Source organism: Condylostylus longicornis, unplaced genomic scaffold (genome assembly GCF_029603195.1).
Source record: "Condylostylus longicornis isolate FDR11 unplaced genomic scaffold, ASM2960319v2 ptg000014l, whole genome shotgun sequence".
In the NCBI taxonomy this organism is placed as follows: domain Eukaryota; kingdom Metazoa; phylum Arthropoda; class Insecta; order Diptera; family Dolichopodidae; genus Condylostylus; species Condylostylus longicornis.
The window spans coordinates 304,434-327,484 of NW_026577983.1; the positions used below are offsets into that span (position 1 = coordinate 304,434).

Below are 23,051 nucleotides of genomic sequence, written 5' to 3' on the forward strand. Positions count from 1 at the left end.
TATATATACATGCTTTAAATATTTTTATATATGTAGGTAAGAGCAGTACAAAAACATAAAAAATCGCAGAATGTAATTGAATATTAACTAACATTGTTACTACAACTATGCAACTATTATTTATCAACACTTTTTTTTTTTGGTGAATGAATTGTTAAGCAACCATGACAACAAGATACAACAACACAAATCAAAGCTATTCATATAACTCAGGTATATTTTCAACATGTAGTTATATGTATTTTAAATATACGTAATGAATAAATTAAAAAAAACGAGACTAGGTAAATAGTTGATCGTGTCAACTAAAAGAACTACTACAACAATTCATTCTCTTTCGAGTATTTTTTTAATAAGAGCTTTGTTACTAAAGGAATTGATGTTAAATTTGAGTACTATATGCTGTTTAAATTCTTTCTATATGCTTATAGGACAAAAGTATATTGAAAATTATATGGTAGCTATGATATAAGAATCAACACAATTTCGACTCAAACTTATGTTATACATATTTTAAAATTATCACCTTATAAGTAGTGGTTTGTGCAAAATTCAAGCATTTTTGTTGTTAGTTATAGTTAAAAGTTATTTTAATTGGAATATAGTTAAAAAAATAGTTAAAACACTATGCCAATTGGATCTAAATTAAATTGCATTCTGACAGTTTTTGCTTTGAACCATTTATATGGAAGATTGTCGATTATTGCTGTATTTAAGGGGTCAGCCATCATTGTTTTTATATATTTGTGTACCTATCATTCATTTTTGGAGTCATAATGAAAAAATTAACTATAAAAAATAGTTGCCATTGTAGATTGTAAATTGTCATAATTAAAATAATAGTTCGTCATTGACAACTGTTTATCATTCACTCATTTTTTCTTTGTTGAAAGGTAGTTTTTGTCTTTCATTCATTTATTTGTGACAGTGATGACAATTGAGTTGATGTATTTGTACGTTTAACCACTATGTCTCAGCGTTACACACGGAATAATAAATTTATAATACGTAACGAATATAAATTCGTATAGGTACAAAAAAAAAAAAGAAGAAGAAATTTTATATTTTTATATTTAATTATAATTTATAGTTATAAAAGTAAACACTTAAATGTATAAAAGTTGAATGTTCGGTCTTAAGTTATGCCAACTATTTCGTCTTATTTTAACGCATAATGAACAAAAAAAATATAAATTTTATCCAAAAATTACAAAATTAAAAAATTATTTAAAAAATAAAAGTTTAAATGAATTTATTTTTAAGGTTAAGTCAAAGAAGTGTTTACGTACAGTTTTTATATAACTAACTGATATAATATAAATAAAGTTGGGTCAAACCAATGGTTTGTATTGTAGCACTTTTCCCTTCAACAAGTGAAAATTCTGCTTTTAAATACAGTCTACGAGTATGGATACCTATCACACTATTAAAATTATTTTCATTCATATACAAAACTATTTCTAGGATTGCATATATTTAGGATGTATGCAGTCTTTGAAATAAAGCAAAAATTAATATAAAGAGGGGTTAACATAATGCTCCATTTTAAGGGTTATTTGTGTGAGTTAAGAAAAATAATTATATTTTTTAATGTAATGAAAATTACCGTTAACTTTTTGCGTTTATAGAAATTTGAAAAAGCTTGCGGTTTCGGAAATATAAGGTGTCAAAAATTCAAATTTTACAAATTTCAAGAGGCGATAACTTGAGAGGGGGTGGAGATGGAAAAAAATTTTCTTCTAACAAAATAAACTATTAATGTCTAAAAGTTAATGTCTAAAAGGTCCTAAAATTTCAAGCTTCTACAGGCTGGGGTCTAGAAGAAAAACGAAATCAAAAATTTGCAAAAAAAGGACTTTAGATAACGGTAAATTTGAACGGCCATTTTGTTTTTCTAAAGTTCAGCTATAGTATACCGTGCTAGAGGAAGCAAGCCACTGTCTTTCTGCGTTTGCAAAATTTCAAAAATGCTTATGGTTTCATTGCAACAAATAATTAAAAAAGGCCATTTTTAGGGTTTTGGGGGGGTATAACTTTTAGAGGGGGGGAGATAGGTAAAAATTTTGTTCTACGGAAATAAGTTTCTAGTAAAGATCTATGTACGTACAAAATTTCAGCTTTCTATCTTCAAGGGTGTAGAAGTTTTGTAAACAGACACACGGACAGACGGACGGACAGAGTGAAACTAATAAGCACTTTTTTTCAAAAATTTTTTGGAAAAGTGCTAAAAATAGTATTCAAGTTTAACTTTGTATTTGCAAAGAATAGTGACAAGAAATACAAAAACCTTCGCTGTTAAATACGAAGTTTTTGAAATTTTTACTTTTCCAAATTCCTTAAAAAGTTAGTTACTTAAATGCAGTTTAATTTTACTAAACAAGCCATTAAAAATAAAGAAATTCATTAGAATCATTCTTGATTTTCCTCTGCAAATAAAAACCAATCGATAGGACATTCTACACTTTCAAACACCTTAATAAAAATTTTTAAATTTAAAATTAATTACCTTTATTTTTTCAATATTCAATGCTCAGCATTATTTATAAACCTTTTCGGATCATAAAACCGCCTACATGACAAAACAAAAACTCATACAAAAAATTATAAAAAGGCAATTAAAACCATACTTAGAGTTTTAATTTATCATTTTCATGAAGGCCAAAAATTGCAAATTTAATTAAACAATTTAAAGCAAAATTTGTTAACCTTCAACTACGTTTAAATAAAAACTAAAATATTAACTAAAAATTATCAATATGAATATTCATTAATATAGAGTGACCACTTGCTCTCTTTTTGGATATTAAATATCCCTTTGGTCTCCATTTTGAAGATTTTTCTTTAAGCTCCGGCTATTTTTTACTTTGTGTCAAGTTTTTTATACAAAACAGTATAAATAAACATCACGTCAACGATACATATGAAGGGCTCATAATTTAAACAATGTAAGTCAGCTTTAAATAAAAATGAGGAAAAATAGAGTTGACCGTGTCAACTCTGTGATACCCGTACGAATCATAGCTGGCTACGGGACAGACAATGACTTTAAGTTACCATATTACCATATTAATTTATGCAAAATTGCAGTATTGTGTTTTCAATATTTTCTAAGATAAGGCCAAAGTACTATTGAAGTTGTATGGCAGCTACCAAAAAAAGCCAAGCAGTTTCAACGAATTTTATCAAGAACATTGGCCCTACTGTTCAATATCACAGCTTTTATAATTTCTGAGATATAGCCAAATAGCTTTTGAAGTTGTATGGCAGCGACCCGAACCAGTAGCCCGATTATATCCAATTTCAATTCTCTAAGTTCAATTCAAGGGTTCTGGCTATAATAAATCATTTGTGAAAATTTGGCAAACGTAGCTCAATTAGTTTTTGAGTTATCGTTGGGACGGTTGATACACTTAAGACCATTATTTCTTAGTTTTACAAACAATAAGGCAAATTTAATATCCCTTCGAACATACGTTCGTACGGGTATATAAATTGTTATAATAATGCTTTATTCTTAAGCTGGCCTTGTGCTAGCAAAAGTGTTAAGTTCGTACCAACTTTTTTTCATTTTTTTCATTTATTAATTAATATTTATGGGCACCCTAATTATACATACAATATTTAAATGTACATATATTGTTTAATTTGCTCTCTATTAATAATAAAAAAATTCCTAAATTTTGCAAGGTTAATAACATTAATCATTTTTAAAATTCACAATTAAATTGAACAAAATTTTTATATGTATGTACATTAAAAATAACAAAATAAATATTCATTTATATACAAGATTTAATAATTTTTTTTTTGAATGCTGCTGAGAATGACAAATAAAATTTAAAAGAGCTCAATAAAAGCCGAAAATACAAAAATAGCCAAATTCAATTATTCTAGTACATTACTTCTACATCTGTACGTAAAGCCATAAACACATAACGTATATATATATGCATATGCAAGTACTTGTAAATAATAAATAAATAATATTTTGCCTTATTAAGTATATTTCTATTAAGTAAAACATGAGTCACACACCGGTTTTAACTATAAATAGATTAAAAAATATGACGTTTAGCTGCGGGAAGCGGGAATTTAAGGCAGTCATCTAGATCTACATAAACGTAATTCGCTTTCATAATAATTTTTTTTTGTTTTCCTTATAGCTATTCTTAGACTCTAAATTAAAATAATTAAAAAAAAATTTTGTAAACTTTGTTTCATAATGAGTTTTTATCTCTTGCTTCGGTGACTTTAAATACAAAAAGCGTGTATGTACATACTACCATTATACAATAACAAAGACTCACGAAAATTCGTTAAAAACTTACGGCAACAAAAGCTAAGAAAAAAAAACGAACATAAAATAAATTTTTTTTTTAATTTCATTGTACTCAGATTAAAAGATGACATCATTTTTTCATTTGTTTTTGAAATCAGTTTTAAATTTCATTTACCTACGAACGAACCGAATTTCATGTATTAACCATAAAATCTGTATTAAAATTATTGTACTGTAGAGTGCGCAGAATCAATTACAGTCTTAACGTTAATATTTTTCTAAATAATTTTTTTCATAAAAGAAAATAAAAATTAAAAATCATTTACACTCAATTTATAAGCTTTTTGGTAAGATAAGAAAAAAATGGTCGGTCTCTTACCACAAAACCACTATGTTGTTTGCCAATCTTTATAGATCCGATATGTTTCTGAGAGTTCTTTGAGTGAATATTGTTTGATTTTTTATCATAATTTCGATTTATTTTGTAGTTATTAGGAAATTTCAATTCACAGAAATCCACTAAAAATTCAACAACTCTGGAATTTTTAAAATTTTATTTATGTTTGTAATTAAGTACCTGCAATAACTTTACATGCTATATGTGACTATGTGAATATATTTTGTAATACATACAATGATGACAACATACAAAAGTGAGCTTGAATTGGAAAATCTTTGAGAAAAATTGAAAAAGCAAAAGATTTGCTACAAAATTCACTTTTGTTTTACACAGACAAGAAACATCGATAAAACAACTGATTACTTTTTTATTAAAATGTTACGCTTTTCAATCAAAATTTATACATATGAATTTTTTAAATTATTACAAAATCAAATACCTAATATGTTATTAGGCAAGGTGAATTATTTATTGCTACCAACAATAGTGCAAAATACATCAAAAATATTTTAAAACTAAAAATACACAGAAAAATATATTTAATTATAGGTAAAATATTTTTTTAAATAAAATTATATAAATAATTTCAATATAGTTACATTACTGCATTATTAAAATAGCTAACATCCAATTTATTAACACAGGAATTCGTGAATTTTATATTCATTGTGAAATAGTGAATAAAAGCCATCTATTGTGATAAATATTCCTTAACTAGTACTTGGCTTTAATAGTTTTGAGCGATGGGAGAGTAATGTAGTACTTATAAGTAAATACAGTAATTTCTCGCATAAAGTCGGAATTTTTTATAAATAACCGGAAATTCGAGAATTATTTTTTTTTGACCAAAAAAATGTAAAGACCGCTTTAAATTTTCGAATGAACTTGTAAATTTTAAGTCCCGAAAACGACTTTAAGTCAGACACAAAATAATTAAGTACTTAAAAATAACTTTACAAATGACTGTAATGACCGGTAATTCATGGACATGGCTCTATTACTCTTCTCAAAGTAAAAGTAGGCATTAAATAGTGAATTTTACTAAGAATAAAAAAATACTTAATTTGAAACGGTAAACAGTTGAACTATTTATTTGGGTTACAATGATCAAGTTCAAATTTAAGAAATGCTACAAAATCAAAGTCAGTTTTACAAATTCATTACTAAAGTAAAATTTTTATTAAATTATTTATAAATACGAGTATATTTACACAAGGCTCATTACTAAATTGGTATTTATTTATTATCGTACATTGCATATAGCTTAAGTCTGACAGCAAGAGTTTTTCAGGCATCTTGTTATAGAAAAGTAGTCTAAACAAAACTGCAATGTTCGAAATTATGCTCAATTAATATACACTTAATTTTAAGCTTTAAATATATGATTCCCGATCAAATATTCCCAAAAGTAATTCCAACGTACAGTACTACTCATGTATTTGTTTCCCTATTAGAAGCAAAATAATAAATTAACTAATTTATACGGGTACTCATGAATAAATCTAATAAAATCTATGTAAGTGTATCTACTTTTAAATAGATTCAATAAGTGTGTATGTATGTACTTTAAAAGTTATTTAATTTTATCAGCATTTCGGTGTTCTATGCAATACAAACAACGCTCTATCATTCTAATTAATACAATTTTTATACCCGTACGAACGTATGTTCGAAGGGTATACTAAATTTGCCTTACCGTTTGTAACGCTAAGAAATAACGGTCTTAGATATAGACTCAAGTGTATGTTTTTGATCAGCGTCAAATTCTGAGTTGATTTAGCTTTGTCTGTCCGTCCGTCCGTCCGTCCGTCCGTCCGTCCGTCCGTCCGTCCGTCCGTCCGTCCGTCCGTCCCAACGATAACTCAAAAACTAATTGAGCTAAGTTCACAAAATTTTCACAAATGATTTATTGTACTAAGTGCCAGAACCCTATTTAAATTGGACATGATCGGGGTACCGGTTCGGGTAGCTGCCATACAACTTCAAAATTTATTTGGCTATATCTCAGAAACTATAAAAGTTGTGGTATTGAAATTTAACACAAATGAATATATTAGTAGGGCCAATGTGTTTCATGAAAGTCGTTGAAATTACTTGGCTCCTTCTGGTACCTGCCATACAACTTCAAAAGTTATTTGGCTATATCTCAAAAACTATATAAGCTATGGTATTGAAATTTCACACAAACAAATACACTAGTAGGGCCAATGTGTATGATAAAAGTCGTTGAAATTACTTGGCTCCTTCTGGTACCTGCCATACAATTTCAAAAGTTATTTGGCTATATCTCAGAAACTATAAAAGCTATGGTATTGAAATTTCACACAAGCGAATATATTACTAGGGCCAATGTTTTTGATAAAATTTGTTAAAATTTCTTAGCTTTTTCTGGTAGCTGCCATACAACTTAAATAGTAGTTTGGCACACACAGTATTTTGAAAAACAGACAGTATTGAAATTTTGCATAAATTAATGTGTCCCTTAGTTAGTTATGGCATCTTTATTTGCACATAGGATAACAAATTCGTACGGGTATCACAGAGTTGACAAGGTCAACTCTATTTTTTTTCTCGTTTAATCTATTTTTACTACTTATTTAAATAACATTGAACTATTAATTGTATATTTTTTTATTGTACAAGTAAATGCCAATAATTAAATTTGTTTCAATCAAATACCAAATGAAAAGATTAGAATTGAAATTTAAAAATTTAATGACACAGTATTTAATTCACAATAGTAATTATGACTGAAAAAAGAGTAAGAAGAAATGAGAAACAATTATAAAGAATAAATTATGAAAAAATGATGAAGAATTAATTGACATAACGGCATTTGTTTTATATTTTGATATCGGAGTTTTGAATTCGATTTTAAGGTACGTGTGTACTTATATACAAAATTCAATTTTGCAAAATGAATAAAATAATTTAAAGTATGTTAATAATTTTAATAATAAAGTCAACTATAAAAATTGTGTAAAAATAACTAAAGTTTCTTCTATGTTACGTAAGTACTAAGTATATTTCGTGATAGATAAAGAGCGAGCATAGATAAAGCCTGAAAAGGGCAAGTTAAAACTTTGATAATTAAATAATATGAGAGATGATTACTCAAATTATGAGTACTTAGTGTAATTTTTAACGCATTACATATTCGTTTTTACCGTTATGCATAAGTGAATGTATATAATAAAGTATTATAATTTTTATACACATTTCTCAAGTGAAATTGTCATTCTATTAAAGCTAACAATTATGTAAATTAAAATTTTTAACAGAATCTTTTACAGATAGCCAAGAAGTTTTATTTATGGCGAAAAGGTTTTGCAGTTAGGGACGTTGTAGTTGCGGATTCAATATTTAAGACTACGTCAAATATTGAATAACAATAACTTAAATACTTAAACCTATGTGGAGTAGAAATTTTAAAAATTTGTTTTTTAAAATTAATAAATAAAAGTTGACTATTCAATGAAAAATTAAAGCAAAATCTTGATTTCCCAATTAATTTATACCAAATCTGAACTTTTTTATTTAATATTTAACCCTTTTCTACTAAAAAGTAATTGAGTGAAATAGATAAAAATTAAAAAATAATCTACTCCATTATATTAATTTGTTAATAATTGAAATTAATTTAAATTAAGTTAATTATATTTCTAAATTGGGGTGTTGATTGATACTTCATTCGCCAATTAACTCTAGCGAATTTCGCTAGTGTCACTCATAAAAACATAAAATTGTAAAATTAATCAAAAGATGCCACACGTATATAACTGTATATGTATCGCTACAATACATACACACCTTCTTTATATACAAGTAAATATACAACAAATTTTCTACTTCAACCGGTACTTTTTTATTAATATACCGCAAATTCTTTAACGTCAAAATTTTGTTTTCAGTCTGCAAACTGTCTGACGTATAAAACTTTTACGGACAGAAATGTAGTAAACATTTTACCCGTAATTGACTTTGAATTTTAATCATCCGTAAACGTTAAAACAAAAAAAAAATTTTTTTAGATTTAAAATAATTTTATACTTACATATTAAAAATTAACAAAAAAAATATGTTTTATATTGTTTTTAACGTAATGATAGTCACACAATACATCAAATTTATTTACTGAATTACTACGTCAGACTGTCTGCATGTAAAAAAAAAATCTACAATTTTGACGCTTAATTGACTTTTTATAAACGTTTAAGAATTTAAACTTTGACTGAAAGTAAAAACGCAGTAGAGTATTCGTAAACTCAGACAACTCAGATTTTGTAAAATTTGACGTTTAAGAATTTACCAATACACTTCTAGTGTATTTATGTCCTACATCTGTACGTCAAAATTTAATGTGCGGGAAATTTGTGCTTCTTTCGCATGTTAAGATTTAAATTATATGACTATGCGCTAACATTTTAAGTACATATATGAATATGTTTTTATTAAAAATATATTATAACAAACGAAAATGCTTGAATTCTTATCGTATTCCTGAAAAGATGCGCATTAGCTCACAAAGTATAATTTTTAGAAAAGTCAAAAACTCATTTAGATAGCATACAAAGAAATTTTAAATCAAAATTAATTTGGGTGATAAATTTTAAAACTAGTTTAACAATTTTTATAGGAGATTGAGATTGGAAAGTATTTGAAGTTTTTGTTCGGGTTGAGACCTTAGAAATCATATTTTTTGATTTAATACTATCTTCCAACTGGTGTTTTTTAAGTACAAGAGCATTGCTGTGAAGAAGTTCTACTTATTTTTGTTTAGCGGAACGAGATAAGTTAAGAGTGTTAAAAACTCTACTCCTGATCTTACTTCTATTTTCTCTTCTAATTATTTCTTGTTTTTTTTTTTCATTATTCGTAAATCTTTGCTCAGTTCACTTCGCACATATACATATACATCTAAAAACACTATAAAATAGAATTGTACGCTCTTAACGGAGAATTCTGCAGTATTCTGTTGAATACTCGTGTAGAACTCCAATCAACGTAAAAGACTAAACTATATGTATTAATCCTATTTGAAATTAAATTTCAAAAATAAAATCGTTAATAAAAAAAAAAAAGTACTTATTTAAGCATAATTTTGACGTTTTTCTCAGTTTACTTTAGGCTAAATAATCAAAAAGAATGAAAATAATCAAATAAAGAAAATAAAATTATCAGCAAACAAGAAGAAATAAAAAAAGTATAAGAAAACTTTTTAACATTTTACAAATCAAGAAGAAAAAGAGAAAAAAATAGGACAAAATTCAATTATAAATGCGATACGGCCAAAAAATGCTTAAACATGAAAAATATACTTGAACAAAATAAAAGGCTGCAAATTTGTACAAAAAGAAACAATGGTGGTTTGAATTTCAAACTAATCTTTCAATTTCGTTTCGAACACACGCAAATGTACGCAGATAAAAATCATCTTACGTCATCATTTCTTTATTATTATGTCATTACTTTTAAATTTTTTTTCTTATTTTGTTTGCCATACAAAAAAAAAACATCGAATTAAAAAAAAAATTGCTTATCTTAAAAAGTCGTGGGGATTCGTGAACTATTTTTTTATTTCTCATCTTTTATTTGGAAAAATTAACAACGTTTCTTTCATACTGTAAACTAATATTGAAAATATCCGAAAAAGTAGGTAATGATGAAAGGGGTTGATAAAAAGAGCATAAAGATCAATAGGTTACGAACCGTTAACCTTGACTACGATTACTATTTTCGAGCCTATTTTTAAACACATTTCCGCCACAATATTTGACGCAACTGACACCTAATATTCGATATAATTTACCTAAACAACAGCTTCAACTTACACTAACGACAATATAACGCAAAGCTATAAGACAGGGTGATCTTGGTAGCCAATGGATAGGTTGAAAAGGTAAAATTAATCTCTTATCGACTGTATTCTTAATTAATATTACAGTTTAGTATTAATAATTTAAAAAATCCTTATAGTAAAAGGGTAAATGCAACTCAGTCAATTTCACGCTAGCAATTGCACAAAGAAGTAAAAAAATCAAACACGCGAAAGTCACAAACTATTAAAAGTGAAGAGTTCACAAAAACACCAGACTTTACTTTAAGAGAGTATTAAAATGTTTAAAGTATAAGCTATGTGGACTTAATTTTTGCCAATAAGTGTAATATCTTATCTGAAATTTAGATATTTATACAAGACTTCTTCATTTTATAATTGAACAAAATCAAGATGTTTTTCTATGAATACTTACATTAGTGTTAACAGTTTTAACAATTTTAACCCATTCATGTTGTATTTTAATGCGTTTATTGACTTTTAAAAATAACACCGGACATAAATATTGAATAAACATGCTTACGTATATGCCCATAAAGAAATTCGAAAAAATAATATATTGATCTTAAAAAAATTTGATCGACCTACACAAAAATATATTTTAATATTTATATAAATATGGAAACACACGAATTATACGAATTAAGGTAATATTAGGTAAGTTAAGGTTAATTCCCTTTTTGTTAAATTTCTAAAACTTTCTATAATAATGATCTAAGCTAAATAAAAAGAACTTGTGATAACAATAAAATTTTGTCCATATTCATAAAATTTACAGAACTTTACTGATTATTAATAAATCTTAAAGCATATAAAATTTAAGATTTTCCAGTTTCCTCAAATTACAAATTTATCGTGTAGGGAAATTAGTAAAAATTAATTTGGTTAAGACATGTTGGTTAAAACTTCCAATATAAGCAATATATATTTCTTGATTGTAATTGTTTAACAGACTGCAATTCGCATGCTAAGTAAGAGTAGAGTTAAATTATTCATCAACAAGAAATCAAATAAGCATAATTAATTATTTCATTTAAATACGTGTTTGTTAATATCTCAAAGCTATACAAAAAAATGTACAGGAATCAGTCAGGACAAGTATAAACTACATTAGGTAATTTATACTTGTTATTAAGGTGTCACTCAATTAATAAAATCATAAATTTAAATTATTTGTGATTGATTAAAACTTTCGTTTTGTAAAAATTTTTTGTTTTCTGTAAATCCAATTTTAATAATCAGTGAAATTAGATGCCTTGAAATTTCTTAAAATTCCATATTGTTCTAAAGTATTAATTATTTACACTTGAAATAAATTTTAAGAAATCCAAGTACGTAATGATAGATTTTAACTAAGTAATTATGTACATACATATGTGCGTTTATATTTTCAGCAAAGCATTACGAAAGAAGTAACGAAACTAAGAAGGAACTAATTTTATTAATTGTAACAATTACAGAAATTTTTGCACTACTATTTTATATACACAAATAACTATTAATTTTAATGTAATTTTATTAAATTTGAAATAAATCATTTTTATAATATTTATAGGTATGTAGATTTGTAGCTTATAATCCTTTTAGTATATACCCAAAACAGAATGTTTTATTTGAAGCGATTGCATTATTTTTGTTTTCCCTTCCGCTATAAATAATCGAATATTAAATGTACATTACACTTTTTTATTAACCTTGAACAAAAATTTTAACACAAGTTTTTTTTAGCATTTTTATACCAAAAGTGTTTTTATAACAACCTGCGTCAATGTGATTGTAAATATTTAACTGTATTCTTATAATTACTATAAACAAAATAAAATATTTACATATAAGTACTCGTATAATTTGTATGGAAAATAGTTTTATTAATAAAATCGATGCCACACTAGTAAATTAAAAATTTGATGTGATCGGCACATAACCGACTTATAGACGAAAATGTTGCACAAGATTATGAAAATGTCCTTTGAACAGTTCGATCGAGTTTTAATAACGCTGGCAAGCTTTTAGTTAACGTAACTGGAAAAATGTGAATTTGGCTCTTAGTAGAGTTTCACTTTGCGATATTCGAATTCCCTGAAAAGTTCATTAGTTATAGTTCTGGTTGAAAGCCGAACTCAAATATTAAATTTCAAGAAACTCCGTAAAATAGTTTTTTAGATATTCCCAATGCCTACATATCGCAAAAGTTGATCAATCAGTAACATAGCCAAAACAAATAAGTATATATGTATACAGCTACAAATTTCAAAATCAAAATCGATTTAAGCAAACTTCAAACCGACAGACTGACGTTTTTCTAAAAATAGTTTATTTACGATTCTGTACCATACCGAAAATGTGAAATTTGGTGCCATCACATAACCTCTCTTATTGTATGCAATGTGGTTGGTAGCATAAACGAATAATAGTGCTTAAATTTTGTAAAAATTATTTATTATTAATTATTCAATTACTTATTCTTTCAAAAAATTGTAAAATTTTGGCTTTGATTTCCAGGCAGATATGTGATAAGTCGAAAATTCGTGTTTTGTTTAAGTTAAGTTCAAAAATTTAATTTTACATTTGTTTAAAAAATTGTTATAATGATCAATCACTTCATATGCTATTAGCAATTACTTTGGAAATTAAACAAGGCTATCAAATTTTGAGAGATTATATACTTAAATAAAGTCACAAATGAAGTCGGATGTGTTTAATTTCACTTAGGAAAAAAAATTCCAAAGTGTCATCTTAACAAAATCATTTTTTTTTTCTACTAGGTGAAAAAATTTCGAAAGACGATGAAGGACGGCGCTATCTGCCTTTTTCTTCCGACAATGGGGGAGCGTGACTCCTACCCTAATAAATCACCTAAACTCTGAACGGATAAAACTGGTCCCACAGACCAACTATTACATTCACTAATTTCATCCACAACCAAAGAAATTCCTAAGTCCCTGTGGATATCACTGTTGCATATAATATATACCGCATGACGCATTTGCCATTTAATGATTTGGCTATAAATTAATATCTTATTATCAATTGCCAAATTGGACTTACGACCTAGGAGCCAATAATTTTCTCTATATTTATTTTCTATAATAATTTTATACAATAAAACTTAAAATTTAAATTTGCTTAAGATTACAATTGTAATATCTCTGTACAGCTTCGTGATTTTCAAAATAACTAAAAATATACCAGTAACTAAGGCAACTCGAACGTTGGTCACAACAACAATGCTTGTAGTCACAACAATGCTTGAAGTCACAAAATTATAAAGGTTCCTCAGACTTTTCTTACTTGGAATAAGTACACAATTATTCCTATATGAGTAAATCAAATTATTATCTTATTTACATAAGCATTTAATCATAATTTGGTTTTTGATTTGGTAGACATTTAAAACTTCTCAAATTGAGTATATATGTATATATTTTTATAATAATTAAGATTTTAGTAGAGATTCATATAATAAGTATGCTTTGTAAGTATGTATTTAAATAACAGTTCAACTATTAAAACATAAGTAACGAATTTAATTTCTAAAAATGATAATAAAGTAAAATTAGTGTAAATATTCGCACACAATATGATCATACATATACTTACTACATTCTTATTTATCACTAAACACTTCTACAGACATAGTTAGTTATTTAAGTAATTATTTTCTTTAGATTACAAAGCATAAGTATGTTTGCCAAAGTCCGTAGCATAAATCTTATCTAAATTTTGTAAGAACAGAATAATGGTAATTTAAGTAGTAAGCAAAAAATTATTTTCTTTATTGAAGAAGGGGCTAAAAATCATATCAAGTTCAGATGTTTAATATCATTAATCTTAATTAAGTTAATCAAGAAATTTTGATTTTATAACTTTGAATTAATTGACTGATGAAAAATGTTTGTGCTACTCAATGCATCTAAGAAAATATTGATTAAGTAGGTACCTAATTTCTAAATAAGTATGTGTGCATAGTAAGCGCTTATCTTATTATAAATTTTATTCATAGATAACATATTCTTATTAACGTTGTTCCTCTTATCTAACTGTTTTAAACAAGATTATATAGATTATTTAACTATACAATAGGGTCTTTATTTTCGTTTCTTTTATTATCATTAATTTATGGCCAGATATTTATTTATAATCATAATTTCTTTTTGGCACACAAAAATTTTGTATGTCAAACAAATTAAATCAATAAACTAAAGAAAGAATAAATCATATGAAATCGATAAGTTAACCATTATTCTTTGAACATAATGTACGTATATGTATGTGATAAAAATGTATAAAAATTTGTTTTTCATTTCTTCGGTAGCACAGCTGTACAATAAATTCTTCACCTCGTAAATATTTTTATAGCAATCCTTATATTAACATACATTAGTCGAGTGATTTTGTGTGAAACAAAAATACGCTTTATCAACAGAATTTTTGATTTTCTTAAACAAACTAAAATAAAATTTTTTATTCCGGAAAAAAGTTATTTAAAGAACGACTATCCTCAAAGGAATCTTTAAAAAATTATATGTATATTTGCATTCAGAGAATAAGAATAAAAGTTATCATTAATTTTAAAAGAAGGTAATTTTAAAAGAAGTAAATAAAAAACTAAAATAAAAATCGGGTACATGTACAAAATAAATAAAATACTCAGTACAAAATAAGTACCTGTATGTAGGTATATAACTAAATGCTTATTTATAGGTTTTTATTTATTAAAATTAAAAGTCCTAAAAGGATTCCCTTATACCTACTTATAGGTACTTAGTCCTACGTACATGAAAATATTTATGCTAAAATTTAATTCTTAAAATGATTTTTCTTTTATTGCTTTATTCTTATTGCAGTGAATATTAAGCTGAGAGGTATGTTGCAAAAAAAAAAAAAACAATAAATAAAAAACAAGGAAAAACGTTTCAGACGGTCTAAACCGTGATTCCCAAAGTGGTCTATATAGACCCCCAGGGGTCCATGAAGACCTGCTAGGGTCTTATGACTTATTTAATTAAATTCATATGATAAAAATATGAATTTAATTAAATAAGTATTAAGAGGGTATATCAAAAATTCAAAAACACGACAAGGGGTCTACGAGGAGAAAAAGTTTGGGAGTCTCTAGTCTAAATCGACGTAATTATAGCCTGCAATCTGAAAATCTGAGTATAAAAATTTGCTTTTATACTTAGATTAGAGTTAGCTTTCATGTATGACAGTTATTTGAAAGTGTCAAACCTTTTTCCATAAAAACTTCAACTACTTAACATCAATTTTTAAAGTTATATAGCAGCTATCCAAATCAGTGCAAACGTTCTATTAAAATTTTCGTAATATACTTATGCAAAATGTTAATGGACACACGTTTACGATATATAAGTAAATACATTTATTCGTTTTTGAAATATTAAAATAATCTCTTTGATTTGTTTGGTAGATACCCGAACCCGTTGCCCAAATTAGTCAAATTAAAATAAGGGCCATCCTTTGCAGATAAAAAAAAAACTAAGTTGTAGAAGTTTGGTGGTGTTTGCTTTATTTCTTTTGGAATTACCTCGCGATCGGACGGATGTACAGATATTGTCTATACCAACCGTCTATACAAAAGTCCTTCAATTTTTTACAAAATCCGTACAAAAATTAATAAATACAACCTTTACAAAGGTGTAGGGTATAAAAACGGCCAAGAAAAAAATTGTGGTATTAATTTGATTTAAAAATGTAAATTTCGACCAAATAAATTTTAATGATCAAAAAACAATTGAAATGTTCAAACATAGTTTTAATCTAGCTTTGTACTAGATTGCAGTGTATATGAACTGCTTAATATGTAAATATTTTTAAAAGCAGTGCTTTTAAAAATTGAGAACAGCCATAGCTGCTATTTAGAAAACTACAACTTCAAGTAAGACATTTTAGAAATTGCATTTTTCACGCATTTTTTGCGCACTGGCCATTATTTCTTTCATCTTTTAACATCATATTTAATTTTATAAAACATAAGAAATATTTTTTGAAAATCAAATAAAATAATGGCAAGCTTTTGCAGGAGCCAATCAAATTCAGTTCATGCAGAGACTACAGAAATCGACGCTTCCAATAATTGAATTTTAATAACTTATGCCCATAATGTCCAACTCATTCATAACGTTCTTAAAGTTGTTACCCCCTTAAACAACTCCTTTTATTTATAAAACACTACCCAATATTTACACAACTAAATGTTCAAAAGTTTTTCATTTTAGAAAATTTCAATTATTTTTCTTCCTCTTAAGTAAATTTTTAGACACTTAAAGAAAAACCACAAGTATCCTTTGTAATTTATAAAATTAGAGTAGACACGTCTCTGTTACGAAAAAGTTGCATTAAAAAATTCACATGCCTAAATAACATTCAAAAATAAGACCAAGTAAGTACAAGAATATAATAAAAAAATTCACAAAATAAGATTAACATACAAATTTCATTTCAAGCTTTGAATAATTCTCTGAAATAACTTAAGAAATTCTAATAACCTTCATGAAAATCTTTATTCGATTTTAAAATTTGAAACGCAAAAATACAAATCATTTTTATTACATTTATAAAATTTATTTTTAAACGAAACGAAAAATTTTTTAAATTTTTTAAACAGAAATTATCAACAACAATTAATATTAGACGCGTACAAAAGAAAATTTCGCAAATGTAGGTACGTACTTAAAGTACCTTTACACAATCAAACAAGCAACATAACTATCATTTTATACAAGTTGTATACGAACAATAAGTTTTGTCACAAAACGGACCATTAATTTCCTGTTTAAAGTTAGATAATGTAAAGGTAGACTATAAATTTTGCTGAGAATCAAAATGCATACATAAGTATGTATGCACTTATGTAAGAACCTACTTAGCCGAATAAATTAAAATTGAGTGTCTACTTAAATATTTTGCTTTATTTCTTCTTTTAAATTATAAATAAGGAAAAAATTTAAGAAGGTCGAATGTGTATACTTATACCATAAAAAACCAATTGATTTTGTTGCAATAAAATTCAATGCCAATTTTATTTTGTTACAAAAATGTTTGCATTTCCTTCTTAACAATGCACTACCACCCACAATATTTGCTTGTATTTATTTCACTTTAGTATTAAAGCCTTGACTTTGAACTTGTATATGTACTTACGTATAGAAACAAATGTATGTACATATATTAGTTATTGTTTTCACTTAATTAAAGTACTAAAAGAATAACATAAAACTAATTTCTTTCTATTTATAAACAAAAGTTATGCAAATTAAAAGAAAAATATAAAATATGTATTTTATTAACTTACATACCTAAAAATAAAAAATCGAGCTACAAAAGTCGTACCTACCTAGACCTATTTCGCTAAGTGGGATAATCACATTTTAAATGGTTAGTTTTGTAATGTTATGAGCCGGTTACTTCACAAGCAGATAGATCTTACTTTACACAAATCAAATTTATATTGCATCGGAACTCTCATATAAAAATGAAAACTCTTTGAAGCTAATACACGAGATAAAAATAAGTAGTATAATCTATAAGTAATATGTATGTAGATTTTGAATATAATTTTAAGATGTGTTGATAAGGTCGTAAACATTTAATTTTAAATTAAATTAGATTTTAATTGCAAATTTCCTTGATTCGTCTTATTAAATTTTTGAACAACATTTTTATTCAAAATTTCGTGTGTACTTACTTACGTATGCATAGTTAGAAAGTAAAACGGAAATTTTCTTCCACATTACTCAAGAAAATTGTTGCTCCTATTCTTGTTAATTTAAACAATTTTAAATTATTAGCTAGGAACCTATAGGTAAGCAGGTAACTTACTATTTTTTCGTAGTGGTATTTTCACTTACAATCAATCTAGAAGCTATTTTTTTCATTGACTTAAAATGAAAAAATGTTGCATTATCCACCTAATATACGAGTACATACTTTATACCAACTCACATTATGTGGCACTGGTAGACTGTTTGTGTCTTTTTACTTGACTTTGTATTTAATTGTACTTAAAATTTGAAATAATGTAACGACCCAAATCTATAATAAACAAGAATATTGCTCCAACATCTAAAAACCCAGGAACACACAATTATTTTTTCGAACTCCGAAGAAAACCTCTAAGCATTTCGATAGGGAGATAGGTGGTTGCGTATTCCTGTAACATTAATTTGGAAATTGTATCATGTTTATGTGCTTATGTACAATTGCATTTTTGTAACCTATTAATAAAAATAATTCCTTTATTGGATAAATTCATTATTTTTTTTTAAGGCCCAACCTAGTATTTGCAATAAATCCTACTCATTTGATAGTTTGATAGCAATAATGATGTAACCATCAAAATTTCAAATTTAACGTTTTTTTTATGTACACTGCTGTGACATACAATTAACGCGCCTTTTTATAATATCGTTTATTCAAACAATTTATCAATATGTATGTATGTACCTACCTACATACGAATGCATGTTAATCAATAGAGTTAGTATTAAATGACAGCTAACTTATTTTCAATTTGCGTTTTAAATTGCAATTTGCAACAATGCAAATTAAAATTGAGTACTACCGAATTATGTAGCCAAATATTCATTTTTTAAAATTGTAAATAATTAGAGAAAGTACAATTTGAATAGCAACATTTAATAGTATTAATCACAGAAACGGTTTCATTTGTAGTAGGTGGAAGGTTATACCTACCTACATACCCATGTACTGTAATTTGTAAATATTACTTTGTAGCATCCAATAAATGAAAAAACATGAAAATTTAATTCAAAAATTTGTTATGATCTTTCCTTGAAGTTTTTCATAAAAGAAAATTATAACAAAGAATAAATAAACAAATATTTAAAAACGCATTTATTTAATAATGAATTTTTTTTAGTACGCAAATCTTTTCACTTTTACTTAGTTAATTCTTCATATCCAAAAATAATATTAAAAATAACCCAATTTTATTCATCTATCTTCTATATACGAAAAGAAAATACGAAGGTAGGACCTACCTAATTTACGTGTATGTAGTATATTGTATACATAGTTATATATATAATGTATTTATGTACATGCTCATAGTATATTATAAAAATGTATCCAATTTAATCTTTAAGATTCTTTAATTTTTATAATAAGATATTTTAAAATTTCAATAGAATATAAATTTGATAATGATGAGCTTTCTAAAAATTTGAACAAAGAAAAATTCTCTTACACAATTACTTATTCTATAAAATTTACCTTTGATTGAATGGACGAACTCTTACGGCAACCTTCAACGAAGACATCTTTATTGTTATTGTATACAATAATTCCTTAATAAAATTTTCCTTTTATTATTTTTATATTATTTACTATTTTTTAATATTTTATTATTGATTAAATATGAATCGATTTCAATAAATTTCTCCGAAAATTTCATAGCCAGAAATTTTAGAAAACTTAAGGCACTACCAACAACAATTATTATTATGAGAATAATAACAACGACATTCAACTAAACACTTTTCTAATGGTACATAAAATGACTTCATCATAAAATTTATCATAGGTACAATTTTTTATTTTACACTTTTCCTCCTTTTTTTAATAAATTACCAAAAATTTCTGGAATTTTATTTTAAATGCATAAAATTGGCAAATAAATCTTAATATTATTGTTTTATTGATTTTTAGTAATAGAAGACAAAAATATAAGAAATTTAAAAAAAATTACAAAATATTATTGAACTTTTCAAAATTTTTTATTTTTTTTTTTTGTTGTTTTTCTATGGTTAAATAATTCTTATTTTTGTTTTTTGCGAACGACTGAAAAAAGCTTTGTTTGCACGTAAACTAAATTCAGTTCAACTTGAACAAATAAACCACAATTTTTTTGGCTTTGTTTTGATGTCATTTTTGACACTTCAAAGTTAGAAAAAAGGAGATGGGATTCAAAATGACAAATAGAAATTTAGCTTGAATAAGGTTAAAATGTATAATTCACAATAGTTAAAAAGCTAAGAAAAATGCGTTTACATATACGAGTAATTTTAATAATGAAATCTGTGGCAAAGTTTGATGACTGTTTACGTATCAGACTGAAATTATCAAACGGAGCTTAAACTTTACGTCAAAATATAATAATTTTGCTACGAAATTTAGAACTAAAATAAGAATCAACTGATTTCAGTTTGAAACTATGATTATGTGACGCCATTTTATTTTTAAAAAAATTGACAGTAAGTACCAAAGCAATATCTATTGTTTTGTCTATATCCAAATTGACGCGTGGTTTAAATTCAAAGTTATTTTGTTTTTAATGTAGTTTAGATTATTGAAGAGAAACCTGTGTGAGGCAATTTGAAAAAAGTTTAATTTAAATATGAGAAGATCTTTTAAATAATTAAATGCAAAATTTGCGAAGGACTATTTTATTGACATAAGATATACTTATAAATATTAGTTGCTCTAATATGTAATTTTTTTCATTGTTGCAAAAGTAAATAGATTTTACAATAGCAAATTTGACACATCAAATTTGAAAAATTATCAAATGACACAATAAATACCTACGAGTTCTCATATGACAAAATTTTTTATCTTTTCATGATGCGACAGCTCTGAATCTGATCAGATTTAGTGCATAAAGAAACCAAAGCGGTGAACGGCAAAATTAACTCTTTATTATTTTGCTTATAATGTTTCATACACATGGAAACAGATGATACAAAAAAAAACCGCTAACCCCAAAATACAATTTTAAGCCTCTTTACTGCCGTCGTTTAAATTCGTGGTAGTATTTTCGCTTAATTCTGGGCAATGCCATTTGTGTATTCGTATCATAAATGAATTTTGACATTTCGCTGCGAAAATACCGCCTTTTTTGTAATGTTTTCACCTTCAGTTGTTTGGTTTTTCAATTTTGAGCGCAAAATTATTTTTTGTTCAACCATTCTATGCTTAATATATCACGAGCACACTAATCATAGTTTTTTGAAGTTCAAAATAAAAATTTTTAAAGGCGGAAGCCCTGAAAAATCTGTACTGTCAAAACTGTTGTTATTTTTATTTGAATTTTATTAAAATTTTGTAAAATATGGTAGATAAACGCCGACGGTACGAAAAAATAGACTTTCTTGGTGAAGGACAGTTTGCTACTGTTTATAAAGCTCGAGATGTTACCACTAATAAAATTGTGGCTGTTAAGAAAATAAAAATTGGAAGTAGGGAAGAGGCTCAAGATGGAATTAACAGGACGGCATTGAGAGAAATAAAATTGCTACACGAATTAGAACACGAAAACATTATTGGTCTACTTGATGTGTTTGGACATAAGTCGAATGTTTCGCTGGTATTCGATTTCATGGACACAGATTTAGAAATTATTATAAAGGATTCCAATATTATTTTAACTCAATCTAACATCAAGGCATACATGATTATGACCTTACAAGGTTTAGAATATTTGCATCAAAATTGGATTTTGCACAGAGATTTAAAGCCAAATAATTTATTAATAAACTCGGATGGAATTTTGAAAATTGGAGATTTTGGTTTAGCAAAGTTTTTCGGTTCACCTAATCGAATTTACACACATCAAGTTGTTACCAGGTGGTACAGATCCCCCGAACTGTTATTTGGTGCTAGGCAATATGGAATTGGTGTAGACATGTGGGCAGTTGGATGTATATTAGCAGAATTGTTATTAAGAGTTCCTTTACTACCAGGCGATAGTGATTTGGATCAATTAACGAAAATATTTCAAACTTTAGGGACTCCAACAGAAGAAAGTTGGCCTGGTTTGAAACTATTGCCAGATTTTATGCAATTTAAACAATTTGTAGGAACCCCGATTCAGCACATTTTTACAGCTGCGCCAGATGATCTCTTAGATCTTATAGGAAAATTATTAGAAATATGTCCTTTGAAAAGAATTAGCTGTACAGAAGCATTGAATATGCCTTATTTTTACAATAAACCTACACCATCAGCAGGACATAGGTTACCCATGCCGGTTGCTAACAAAAAGAAAAATGAAAATTCAACAAATTTGAAAAGAAAAATTGAAGCTGTAGAAAGTGGTACTTTGCCAAAAAAATTATTGTTTTAAAAAATAATTTTTCAAAACTTGTATTATTTAAATTTTTTTAAAGTACACTTGAAAAATATTCTATGAAATTGATAATTTAAATCCGATGTAAATTTTTGAATTAAATATTTGTTCGGTTTTTAATATGTTAAACTATTATTTTAATTTCTATTTTAACAATACCCGAAATTCGAGTATTGTCAAAAAGAAGTTTCTACCCCATCATTTAATAAGTTCGGAATCGATAAGGCGCGCGTTTAAATTCATTTCATTTTAATATTAAAGCCAGGTGATAGTAAAACCCTATATTGTACAAATTGTGTTTTACTGACAAATTATAAATTTGTTTCTAAAAAATTTTTTTTTCCTGAATTACATTCATATTTCAAAATGGCAGAATTTTCTTGGAATTTAATAAAGTATTATGGTTGGATGAATGTATATATAGAGA

At 26.4% G+C, this 23,051-nt stretch overlaps 2 protein-coding genes across 3 annotated transcripts in view; one reads left to right on the forward strand and one right to left on the reverse strand.

Moving 5' to 3' along the window:
* The window catches only part of LOC129605738 (kinesin-like protein Klp98A), a 43,289-nt gene extending 23,002 nt beyond the window's left edge, over window positions 1-20,287 (reverse strand). For both annotated transcript variants that reach the window (XM_055515652.1, XM_055515651.1), the window contains exon 1: window positions 19,771-20,287. In XM_055515652.1, coding sequence (XP_055371627.1) covers window positions 19,771-19,817 — 47 coding nt within the window. In that variant the 5' untranslated portion in view covers window positions 19,818-20,287. The remainder of the gene's footprint in view (window positions 1-19,770) is intronic.
* Window positions 20,288-21,579: 1,292 nt separating this feature from the next.
* LOC129605749 (cyclin-dependent kinase 7) lies at window positions 21,580-22,753 on the forward strand. The gene has a single exon (XM_055515668.1). The coding sequence runs from the start codon at window positions 21,608-21,610 to the stop codon at window positions 22,619-22,621; it is 1,014 nt and encodes a 337-aa protein (XP_055371643.1). The 5' UTR covers window positions 21,580-21,607; the 3' UTR covers window positions 22,622-22,753.
* The last annotated feature ends 298 nt before the right edge of the window (window positions 22,754-23,051 follow it).

What these genes read in the sequence shown, in the direction of transcription:
- LOC129605749 (XM_055515668.1), top strand. Translation starts at nt 21,608, where the DNA reads ATGGTAGATAAACGCCGACGGTACGAAAAAATAGACTTTCTTGGTGAA.